This window comes from Argopecten irradians, chromosome 4, assembly GCF_041381155.1.
Source record: "Argopecten irradians isolate NY chromosome 4, Ai_NY, whole genome shotgun sequence".
Lineage (NCBI taxonomy): Eukaryota > Metazoa > Mollusca > Bivalvia > Pectinida > Pectinidae > Argopecten > Argopecten irradians.
Genome location: NC_091137.1, coordinates 22,252,033 through 22,265,175, shown reverse-complemented (window position 1 = coordinate 22,265,175; position 13,143 = coordinate 22,252,033). Strand labels below are relative to the sequence as shown.

Genomic DNA, 13,143 nt, shown 5'->3' with positions numbered 1-13,143 from the left:
GGAGGTTATAAAATGATTTTTTGGCAAGACAATTCACCTCATAAGGTAAACACATTACTGTCAGAGCGATTTGAGCAGTTCTAGACAAAATGTGCAGTACTCTACGAGCAAGGGACGGGGTTCGGCATACAAGATGTTCGACCACAATATGTAATGGCGGACAGCGAGCGAGTTTGAACATTTCCACGCATTTTACCACCATGGGCTTTTCTGGCATATCCCAGTAAAACCGATTGATCTAATCTCCATTAGAACTTGGTTTTTCCGATATATGTACAAATTTTAATGTTCTCTTAGACTAAAATGTCCCTTTAACCTACCCAGAACTTTATAATAAACCTCGGCTTATATTCGTTTTTGGTAGGAAATCCCAGGCTTATCTTCAGGACTGGTCTTTTTTCAAACCCATCATATTTTTGGAGTAATTTATCCTGTAATGTATGGCAGGCTTACGAAACTGGCTTGCTTTCGAAACAGTTCATCGATGTTAAAATTTAATATACAAACTAAAACGAAACATATATAAAAAAAAAACATATACCAGGATATGAATAAAACCATGAATTATTGATGATAATTAATACAAATATGCATCTATTTATGCATATAATAAAAAAAAGGTTTTAGATGTTTTAGATAAATTCCTTGGAAGGATTCAAAAGCTTACTTTTAAAGATGCTCCACCACCGACAGGGCATAAATGGCATTCATCAATTGAACAGTAATAGGTGTTTAATCGTTTATATATTTCTAATTAACACAAAAAATATAATAGAATAATTTATTTTGCCTTCGGTGCATGCACAATCAGTACTTCATTCCATATAGGATATAGTGCCACGGAATTTTTTCGGGATGCAATTAAAATAAAGTAAAATTAGAAGCTCAAACTTTCAATGGTGGTAAGGGTGTAAAGTAAGTAACTTTTGTAACTGAAGAAAAATACTGAATTGTCTGCTCCTGTTCTTGATAGTGAAAAAATACCATATGTCAGCGGTGGAGCATCTTTAAGTTTGGCCTCTTTTCAAAACCGGCATATTTTCAAGATACATTTGACTGTGAGAATGAGGCTTATATCAACTGTCAAGACCTATTTTCTAATCAGGCTTATTATTGAGATTTTGGGGTATATTGGAATCATTGGATCTTATCACATCAAGACAAAGTTGCTCAAAAGATGATTATCTTTATCTCTAATGTAGTGGATTTTACTGCAATACTTGCAAATATTTTTTCTCATGTAGGCCGGAAGAAAAAAAATGCTTTGGGCGAATTTGTTTGAATTTAAATAGCCATTTTCAATGTTACACCAAGGGGAAAGACTGCTTTTGAACATCAATTTCATGAGCATCTGCAAGAAATTATAATTGTTTTATTAGCAAATTTGTTAGAATGTTAAAAGCCTAATAACATTTGGTGCTCTTACACAGTTTAACTGAGTTACAAGAAAAAACGGTCCCTTAGAACTGGAGAAACTCTACATGCATCATAGACAACCAGTTACAGTTTCATAACATTGATGTGTTTATTTTAGGTTACACAGTAATAATACATACACATTCAGTCATTAACAAAACAAAGAGTGTGAAGATGAATGCGAGATTGTCACAAATATATACCAGGTACTTCTGGGCCAGTTTCATCATACAACTTCATCTGTAGTCTCTATAGGAATGCATTACAGAAATTAAGGAAGCTGTGTCCTGACAGTGGACTATGTAATCGCTTTAATTACACTGACCAATAAAGTGATTGTCTACTATTATAAGACAAATAATTTTACTATATATGGATCAAACAAATATGTATTATAATGATCAAATGGATGACTATCTGTATACAAAAAAGTCCAAATATCACACAAATCTATAGGTATTATAATACAATGTATTTCACAAATCGCACCATTCAAGATCGTTATTGCTGTACACCAAAATTAGACAGTAAAGTTATGTATTAATAGTAGAAAAAATTGCCTCCAATATTTGGAGAATATTCTCAGACTTGGCCAAGATTTCTCAAAAAAGAAGTTTGGAACTAGTCCAATCATTATTGGCTAATGCTGAGATTGTGACTCAAAATGACGGTGGTGATATTATTGCCAGACATCCTGACAATCCATCTTGTTATACAATGACAAGAAATGATGTATTTTTGCACACTATAGCTTATTTGTGAGATATCTATAGGCTGAATTCCACAGAAGCCTGATAATCTGTACATGACAACTTTATGTTTCTGCATGGAGGTAATGACTGAAGGATGAACAACATTTTAGGATCCAATCTTTAAAGCAACATAATATAGGTACTGTTTTCAATAACAATTAATTGAGGTTCCAATATCAATATATACACGTTTCAGCACTACAGAATATACTGCAGACCTATACACTAATTCCAGCTCTATTTACAATTTCTGAAGCGTTAACAAATCCATTTACAGCCATAGGTCCACTTCTAAGGACCCCTATGTAAATCCCAGAGCTTAAACTTAAACTGTAAATGATTATATATAACTTAGACCTGTATTTCGGTCCTATTATTTTACCATAGATATTTCGCGTGTATAGTTCTATATGTTTGCTCTTCTTAAGTAAACTTTCTAATTATTGCACGTTTTATCATTATTTTCTAGTTATTTTGGTGTTATAAGTTCATAATTTACTGGGATATAATCTAATTGTGATGATCATAATCTTGTTTCCTTCCCCTGTCAGCTCTACTGAATTTTCTTTGTTTTATTGCTGTCTCTTTCCCTGTTAAAATACAAAAAGAAATGGAATAGATACATACTAACCAAAAAAGTTATTATGCTAAAGATTGTTTCTTATGATATCAATAAAATAAAAATCTGAACTAGCCTTGACCTATAGAGAATAAGTTTCAAGGTCAGATTGGGCCTCTACCTTATACACTGTATACGAATATCTGTAAAGATTTTAACATGTTTGGCTACGTTATCCGAATTAGGATCAAGATCATTCACATAAAAAGAAAACCCATCTTAGATGCCACAGGTCAAACATCAGGGCATCTTATTTAATATTAAAAGGTTTTAGCCTATTTGACACATGTAACTTTGGATGAAGGTAAGGGTCGTTCATTTGAACACTGTTCTAGCAATGCTCTTGTTCTTGGTTTCTGAGGATACGTCACACATTTAACCTATTTGACAATGAATGAAGGTAAAAGTCATCCAATTAAACAAACTTTATTGATATCCCCTATGCATGCTATACAGATCCAATGTCAAGTATCTTTGGTATTTGGGTGAGAATAGATTAAGGTCATGGTCATTCACGAAACAAACTCGGTAGTCATTCACTCCATCACTTACAGACCCAATATCCGATATCTCATGGATTTGGTTATGGAGAAGATGCTTTTAGATTTTAGTATATTTGATCCCTGTCACATTTAACGGTTGTCCACATGATCAGTTGTGTATCCCTCAATCCCAGCATGCGACGTACATGCCTAATAGGTTGATATTACTAAGCCTCTGGGGCTCGGATAGTTATCTGAGTGAAGAAGTTGAAAATATAAATTGTTCTCGATAAATGATGCAGTACAAAACGCGGGGATCTGAGATTTAGTTATAGTTTACATAATCATGGACCCGCCAGAGTGCCCTTAGTCCGCTAAACCTGCCGTTTAAGAGGTCTAGATTAAAAAAAACGATAAAAATCATACTTCCTAACCCGCCTACCTTTAGCGGTTATAAAAACACATTTCTAGCACATCGTCATAAAAACGGTTACTATCGTTGGAAAGAGCGATAAATTTCCTTTCAAAATCATTATATATATACATCTATACAAAGAGCCGTCATTAAGACGATATAAGCCCCATTATGACAAACATCTTGAAGCCATCTAATTAAAAATGCACGCTGGTTTCGTGGCTGATATAATATGCAAGAGTGAGGCTTCGGCTGCAATCTCATTGGCCGGCTATAAAAAGTCCACAGATGTGTATGTTTGAATAACGGTGATGAACTCCATATATAGATGTACAACGTCCCGAGAAGAGAGACTTTTTTTAGCCGGCAATGAGATTGCAGCCGAAGCCTCGCTATGCATAAACGTCTAAAAATGGTCTTAGGACACTCTGATGGGACCATGATTATATAAACTGTAACTAATTATCAGATCCCTGTGGGACAAAAGACAAATATCAAAGATCTTAGGCTTTACATGATCAGTTATAGATCTACATGCAGGATGATCACGGACATGAGTTACAGTCAATATGTACCGTATACTATATAGTCGGAAATGATCGCGAAAATTCGATCAGCGAAATATTAAAAAATGAACGAATCACAGATACCATCAAGGAGAGATCGCAAAAAATTAGAACCGCTAAAATTTTTTTTTCTCGTTTCTAGATCAAATCGCGAAAATTTTCATACGCGAAAATAACCGGCTACCGATATGCCTTTCAGATATATCCTCTATTTTGTCTGGAAATGTAAGATTTTAATGGTCTGTATATAATACAAGGTCTTTATGTGTTGTCTGTTATATTAATGATCAGATCTCTGCAAAACTTAGTCCGCTAAACCTGCCTATATTATTAGGCTTTTTTATATTATTTGTCTTTTCCCCTAATATATAGTCTATGCTATACGGAAACTTACTCGTACCCTTCGTCATACATAAGTCCGTGAGGTCCCCAGCAGTCGTAGTTCTCTAAGAAATCCAGATTTAGATACGATCGGTCATACTTGAGGAAGAAGTAACACCAACAGGTATGAATGTTGGGAGGATCTAGTTTCTGTCCTGTGTGATCCTCTGTTAACTGAATTATGACTTGTTTTCGCCTATAAAAATCTGGGTGGCCTTCGAATTGATCTAAGAAACTCAGCATTTCCTCGTCAACTTCAAATAACTCGCCACGGACTTTCTGAAATGAAGAAACGGTAAAGACAGTTGATATACATCGAATCAAGAGAGCAAAACGAATTTAAACAATGTTGAAATACCGTCTTTTACTACAAAAAATGTAAAAAAAATAACTGAAAAGACAAACTTATCTTTTAAGATGCTCCACCGCCGAAAGACCATAAATAATATTCATTATTTGAACAATAATTGGTGTTTAATCGTGTAAAATAATTTGTTTTGCCTTTGGTGCATACGCAATCGGTACTTCTATCCATATAGGATAAAGTGGAACGGAATATTTTCGAGATGCAATTATTTTTTTTTTAAACTTAAAGTAAAATAAGATGCTCAAACTTTTCAATGGTGGTAATGGTGTAAAGAAAGTAACTTTTGTAACTGAAGAAAAATACTAAATCATCTGCTCCTGTTTTTGATAGTGAAAAAATACCATTTGTCAGCGGTGGAGCATCTTTAAAATAGCCCTCTGTATACACGTGGTATTCTAAAATATTATTTCATTGTCGCAATTTATGTCGTATCTAATTCTGATTTTTTTTTTTTTTTTGTCTTTAATACTTATTTGTTAGTCTACGGTTCACAGAAGTTGTTCTCACTATGCCGACCTAATAGACAGCAAGCCAATGTTCATAATCAAACGGGGTTGAACCCTATCTAGTTTCTTTCACAGGGATCTGAGAATTACTTCCAAATTATATAATTATGGACCCACCAGAGTGCCCAAAAACCACTTTTAGACGTTTTAGAGGTCTAGATAACCAGGTTTTTTTTTATCTAGTCCCATAAAACCCCTAAAATGGTCTTTGGGCACTTTGGTGAGTCCATAATTATATAATCATACTGTAATTAATCAGATCCCTGTGGTTTCTTGATGAACTGTGTATAGTATTTTGCTCTGTCCATACGATTTTGACATCTTGATATAGGAATGAAATAGTTGATAGATATAAATATACACATTTGGTTCCACGAACCGATCTGTCAACACAGGGATTAAGCCTATCTATTATGACGTTCCAAAATTTAAACTTGACCCGGACAAAACCTGTCTTTACCGACCAATCAACTTGGCTAATATAACCAGGAGAATACAGCATATCATGCTGAATACCTTTGGCTAGCCAAGTAGCCAACCCACAGGCTCCATGTGGACATTTCCTCTCTCTCTCTCTCTATGATAGTCCAATATATACCCTGTATATAGAGAGAACATTTCTATAGAGCCAAACGTCTGTAGCCACCTATACAAGTGAAAAAGACGACTTTTCAGGTCTTGTTATATAAAGATTTTACTTATATATGAATTAAATCCTTACTTTGCCAGTTCCCTCTGCTGCCAGCAGACACGGTAAATTCCATGCGGCAGGTGCTATAACTAAAGGGAATTCCTTTCCTGTAACGGCCTTGCCCATATACGTCACTTCACCATCAAATATTCCCTCCATCAACTTGTTATTTGGTTGTCCTCTCTTCAGAGTCCCATACACAAAAACTTTGAACTTCTTATTAGATGACATTATTTGTCCTTGTTTAAGACGTCATGTCCGTTAGATTTGTTATCGAAGTTTTTATCTCATCGTGAACTGACAGAACGCTTCTAAATGTCATACATTGGCAGGCACACTGCTGGAAATAAGCCCATCGTAGTATGACATTGTAGTGTAGAGAAGCCTCTAACAAAGTGAATTATCCATGGTCATGCCTAACGACGGTGACACATTTTATATTTAGCTTTCGGTTTACATATACTTTACACAGTAAGTAGCAGGTGCGAGGATTAGTTGCGGTCACTAATTATAATCTAGAATAATCTCACACCGGCTGGTGGTTAATGTATAGCTCAGTTCATAAAGATATTAAGGACCAATGTAGGCTAATCCTTAGGGAGTAAAAGGCCCACAGGGATCGGGATTTTATTTATATATGTGTTACTGAATGTAACAAGCGATCAAATTTCAGTTGGGTTTTTTTTTGTTATTTTCTTCCAGGATTTTAGCATAATGATGAATGATATGGATAAAAGATAGAGAGTGTAAAAATATCTTGCAATGAACAAGACTTAATTCTGTTGCGACTAAATCTGACAATAAATCTCCAACAATATACGGTAGATGTTTAATTACATGTATATCTTATCATTATTCTTCAGCTCATTTCCTTACATTTTGGATGATATTAGGACCATGTAAATCTTTTGTAGTTTTAATGATGACAATTTAAAAGTGCTCTACGAAACAAGACTACTGCTTTATATATTTAAATCATTTTTACTTTCGAAACATCTTTTATTATAAACAATTGACTTATGCAATATATTTGAAAAATATGAATGATTAGAAAACATTCCGACATCAATGTTTGTTGAATGCCATAAACAATTTTCACAGACATGACCATACATGTAGGTAGAACATGTGTAATGTAACCTGCTATACTTGTCCCTGTGCACTTTAAATCTTGTCCAGCCATATACTATAACTTGTTTATATAAATATCCCTTCAGGGTCACTTGTACTGTTATACTGAGCCTAAATGTAATCCCTTACAGCTTTATATAGCAATTTACACCCGGAATAATTAATCTATTTAGACTCTAGGTTAATAATCCATTTCAACGTGTATCATTACCAAACTATTACTGAAGTCAAATAATCATATCTATAGACTACATAATTCTATACCAACACTTATTCTACCCTAATCTGCTGTGTGACACAGAATACCATACTTACACCATCAGATCTCAGCTCTGTCTGTTTTTGATTTTTATGCAATGTCATGAACTGGTTTCATTCATGGTCACAATGGTAAAATGTCAGTCATTATACTGAAATTTTAAATGACCTACTTACTTATGTCTATAGTGAAGTGAAATGAGAACATGTGGTCAGACCATGAAGTCAAGTTATGGTCTACAATTTTGTTTCACATTTTTACAATATAATTAGTACCCCCTGGTAATTGTAAAGTGATTTCTGCAGGTATGTTTCCATCAGAAGGCATAAAAACAAAAAATTTACCATGCATAAATATGTGTTGTAATTCTTGTTTTTACATGTTTTGACTTTTTGAATGATTTTTACACCTTGATTCACCATAGGATGTGGTTTTCATTAAATTACTGAAGGAAAAATAACATGTCAAAATTTTCGTGTAGTTACGGAACAATTCAAAAGTGTAAACAATGTGTTGGTCTATAGTTTGCACCTGTTACCAGGTAAACAAATCCAAGCTCATTGTGTCCTTTGTTTACAGTTCTCTATGTGGATAATTTTGGTTATTAAATACTTATTTCCATTTTGGACATGAAAACATATTGAAAGAAAATGTGTCCTTATTATCATCAATAGAGAGATACTAGAATGATAATGTTGTATGGCTGGTCAGTGGTCGTGTGCTCTTCATATTACAGTGTCTGAAGACTCAAAAACACATTTGAAAGTAATAATATTTTATTGTCCACTCAGACGAATATTTGATATGAAAAGTACATATACATATACAATTCAATTAATATAATATCACAGTTCCTTCAGTTATAGAAGTTTAAAAAATACTGGTGAAATCCAGTTAATTCATTTGTAGAAAACAATACCTTGTAGCTCTCTGGAACACAAAGAATACTGGTAATATTTAGAACTTCTTTGTTCGTTTTCGGGTGATTGGATGTCACCTGAAATTGTATTATTGCTTCCCCCAATTTATACATAAAATAAACCAATTACAGTATCTAATAGACAGTAACATACACAAAAATATATACTGCTACACAGTTAAGGGGACATGTAACCTTTTAGATTTAATATGTGATAGTGGTCTCCCTTTATAGATGAGTGTAATTATCAATTAATCATTTCGCTAAGGTTCTCTGACCTATACAATGACAAGGAGAGTTTCTGTGCCATGTAAGTGAGCACTTCTAGCTCTACACAGTTATAAACTGTGGTAGGGTTTTAAAGAACATCAAATATTGATATGATCACATCTTACCGGGTAAATGTTTGTAACAGGATAATGGAAATGACATAAAAATAAGGAAATCTGTGAAGAATGCCCTCTAGTCATAGAAGAAATAGAATGTTAGGTGGGATATGTTCATCATGTAATGAACAGAAAGCATGTTTTATACTTAATCTTATACAAATCATTCAATGTTTCAATAGAAACTACAACAACATCAACTTCTCTGGTTGATATAAGAACTAAAATCTGGAAATACATTAACATCAAGATGTCTATACATGATCAAAACAAAACAAATTCCAAATAAACATGTACCACTCATACAGAAAACAATTGTTTCTTTAACATTACCCTCACTGTTCAGTCTGTAGTCAGGTAGTACATGTATTGTAATATTGGGTTTTGGCTTTTGACCTAAGACTGCTACATCTTGTAACATTACTTCATGATTTTCATAATTTCCAGACCTTGTATTCCTAAACAAACGACAAATATTACAAAGGAGCCAATCATTCTAAGCAATCAACACAAAACTGGATGGGTTTTTTTCCCCACTTATTTATGTACTTTAGGAAGAGGAGCTAAGTTTTGTTTGTCTTAACAAAACAAGTAATATATTATAGAGCACCTGCTCAGTTTTAAAACAAATTCAAATAAAATATCAAACGCTATCATACAAAATAATTATGTGGAAAACATTAATGAAAACACAAACACTTCTCAATTGTAAGGTTTGAGGATTTTGTGAACTGACCACAATTGTTACCACTTTGTACATTTTATGTACTTGTTAAAAGTTTATTGGTCATGGAATAAGAAAAATATTTATAAAACAAATTACATATATCTTTCTCTTGCAGATAAAGGAATAAAATTTAAAAGAAGAAGAAGATAACTTTATAAATAAAATACAGAGCAGAAGTCGATATAAACCTGTATTATCCAACTGATATTCATTTGGACAAAACTTATATGTACATAGATATGAACATGATCGGCTTAATGCCTCCTATATAACACATCAGAACAAATTATGTAACATTAAAACAGTAATGACATTAATCAGACAACTGCTGACCTTAGAAGAGTTTCTCAAGCATTTCTTTTTTATTTAACTGGTTAATTTATCATACATGGTATGGCTTGGTACCAAAAATGTTGACATATCGGTAAGAGAGAATATCAGAGCATCAAATCAGATTAAACAACTTCCTTTTGAACAAATTGATTAGTATTTACTATTGTGATGTCTCATTCAACACTTTCATACACTCAGGTAAAATGACAAACTCAGGAATAGATAATTTCACAATAGAATTATATATGTTGATTGTCAAAAAGTAGTCTATATATCAAAGACAAAGCCAATGAATGATTGTTAAAACTTCCATTTGTCAGCAGTATGTAATACAGTAACTCCAGTTACAATTGTTTTGTGGTGGTTGGTTAAATGTTCTGTTTACAATGTATATAACTTTCTTGGTGTACCGTGCTGATTATTCCCTCTTGATGAAGGAACAACTTTTTAAACTCCAAAATACAATGTATTTAAACATGCAAATTAATCAGTGTGATTTAAAGATTGTTGGAAAGTCTTTGAATTTTTTTTCTCATGTTCTAAATTAAGCAACAGGTGGTTGTACTAACACGATCTGCAATAATTATGTCAACTCATGAAATGTCATTGTTTAAGATATTTTACAATAAACAGGAAATGGCTTTATTTAATATTTTGAGGTATAGATTCAGAAGAACATGTACTACTTATAGTAACATTCTACATGATTGGTGAGATGGGCTGATGCTAGTTAACAGGTGAAATGCCAGATGTATATATATATAAAGGCACAATAACAAATGGAAATCAATGATAGCTTGATGAAGTAGGATCAGGGATGAGGAAACCAACTGTGCTGATTTTATTTCATCAATCAAGTCAATTTTAGGGAACTGTATATCAATCTTCTATGATGTCATCAAGATATCCTTTCAAAAGATATCTTGCCTGAAGGACCCACAGATACATGCAAGCTACTAGAGAGTTGTTCTTCAACTTTGCTTTTTTCCCCCTCAATATTTTTTTCACTCGATATTTGTTTCACTACTGAATATTTAAGTGAGTGAGTCAAAGAGTTATAGCTAACCGAGTCAACTAGAGAAAATAACTAAAGGGTACTGGTATTTCAACGTGGAGTGTGAACAAAGGGAAGTAACTCTATTCCAGTAGTTGTAATCACTGTAGGAGTCGGTATATAGGCATGAAAAAATACCTGGATACCTTACAATTTTAGTTAACTGTTATAAGATATAAGTTATAAGTTCTGAAATGTTTCACTTCATTGTAACATATTAATATTATCTAAGGATCAGTTCGTTAACCATACCTATAACTCAATGTTTCGTGTTTATCCAGCATTTCAACAAGGGTTCAAAAGATTAAATTTTGTATGAATATGATCACCATTGCAAGCCAAGGCTTCTGATTTACATTTAACTCCACAGACCTGTAACATAATCACTGATCCTGGCTAGTGATGGTGGAATTTAATATCACATTATAATCTATGTTTAGTCACATAATTGCTGGAAAATATTCAATAGGTGACAAACATATAAACAAAAACACATGTCACAGTTAGAATCACAAACAAAATTTCCCTGAGTAGGGCAGAACAACATAAAATTATACTTATACATAATATTACTTTGCCATGTTATACTATTACTATGACTTTTGTAAAAACAAGTTTCACAGATGGCAATTTCTCCCATCACAATGCATTATACAAGTTAATTGCTATTTATTTCATCATACATGAAGAGCTAATTCAGAAATGAAATTCATCTATCATTCATCAAAATTAATGAAAATGTCATGTGGATTTCAGCACCTCAAAAATTACCTCCCTTGGTGAGTCATGTTATTATCTCTACATGAGCCTTGATAAACTATGTTATTGACAATCTTTGTATAGATATATACAACCACATAGCCTGATGTAATAAATAAACAAACTTTAGAGTAACTGAGGAACACGAATATGTGGGAAACATGTTTACTACATGGTGTAGTAATATTAAATAACCTATACATTGTGTTGATCAACACTCTGTTTACACAACCTGTACTGTTACTTGGTAAGTAGGCAGTAACATTTGCTCTGAGGAGTTCATAGCTCAATACAACAGATGGGACATATTTGATCTTAAAAAAAAAACAAACCCTCACACATCATCAAATTAAATATATTAAATGAATATGAATTCATTAACACTTGATTTAGATGCACGAATGAATCTTGTAGTGTTATTGAAACTGAGGGAGTCATGACATCTACAGGAGTCATGGCCTCTACTGAGAGTCATGGCCTCTACTGAGAGTCATGGCCTCTCTCAGTTGCCTCTACTGAGAGTCATGGTCTCTCCTGAGAGTCATGATTTCTACTGAGAGTCATGGTCTCTACTGAAAGTCATGGGTCTCTACTGAGAGAGAGTCACTAGCTGTATTATCTCTCTAAAAATAGAGTTATGTCCCTTAACTTTAATCAAGTTCAGCTCCATTTGATGTCTCCTACTTCCTGAATTTTAATTTCCGATCAATAAATCAGAAGCTCTTGTGCCTTCTGGAAGGTTCTGCTGTCTATGAGCTGGAAGATCTTCTGAGAAGAGCAAGGAATCCAGTTGGCGTTTGCTGTGGATGACTCAATTTTTTCCTATATGTACAAGAGTGATTTGCTAAATTGGCTCTTCTGCTTCTGGAAGCCTTTTCTATCTGTGAGCTGGAAGATCCAGTTGATGTCTGCCATAGATGACTCAGTTGTCCCCACATCAACAGGGGTGATAAAGATGATACTGTAAATAAAACTATTTTTTATACTAGTCACTACTAGAAGTTCTATAGAGGCAGTTTGGAGTTTGAACAATGACATTTTAATGATTTTATGCATCATGTCAATACTGTGCCAGACAGTGACTACCAAATTGAGTCCAGAGATAATAGAAATGATGATATAGTCCATGATTTATGGCGATATTATTTTGGCAGATAACTGGATGATAAGAGTATAAGAATAGATGTCCTCTAATGCTGAGATGTATCATGAAACTTCCTCTGCCCGGATTTCATCTAATCTCTGTGACAGGTACTTCAGGTAGTCAAGTAAGAAACCTGAGAGACCTTGTTCCACTGCTGACTGTGGTATCCAGCCCTACAAAACAAAACACATCCAATGTATTTACTTGATCTACACAGATAAAAACATTACAGACTT

At 33.6% G+C, this 13,143-nt stretch overlaps 2 protein-coding genes across 8 annotated transcripts in view; both read right to left on the bottom strand.

Annotated features, from left to right (window-relative positions):
* Positions 1–1,356: 1,356 nt before the first annotated feature.
* LOC138320969 (gamma-glutamylaminecyclotransferase-like) lies at positions 1,357–8,222 on the bottom strand. Of its 2 annotated transcripts, none has more exons than XM_069264321.1 (3): positions 6,226–8,222; positions 4,645–4,910; positions 1,357–2,758 (listed from the first exon to the last, which is right to left on the bottom strand). In XM_069264321.1, exons 1-3 carry the CDS (start codon positions 6,424–6,426, stop codon positions 2,722–2,724), a joined length of 504 nt encoding a protein of 167 aa, XP_069120422.1. In that variant the 5' UTR covers positions 6,427–8,222; the 3' UTR covers positions 1,357–2,721. The 2 variants fall into 2 exon arrangements, with proteins under 2 accessions (XP_069120422.1, XP_069120423.1); XM_069264322.1 differs by having other exon boundaries at positions 4,651–4,910.
* A 121-nt stretch (positions 8,223–8,343) lies between these two features.
* LOC138320968 (stAR-related lipid transfer protein 3-like) overlaps positions 8,344–13,143 on the bottom strand; it is a 65,963-nt gene continuing 61,163 nt past the window's right edge. For all 6 annotated transcript variants that reach the window (XM_069264316.1, XM_069264319.1, XM_069264314.1 and 3 more), the window contains one exon: positions 8,344–13,080. In XM_069264316.1, coding sequence (XP_069120417.1) covers positions 12,970–13,080 — 111 coding nt within the window. In that variant the 3' untranslated portion in view covers positions 8,344–12,969. The remainder of the gene's footprint in view (positions 13,081–13,143) is intronic.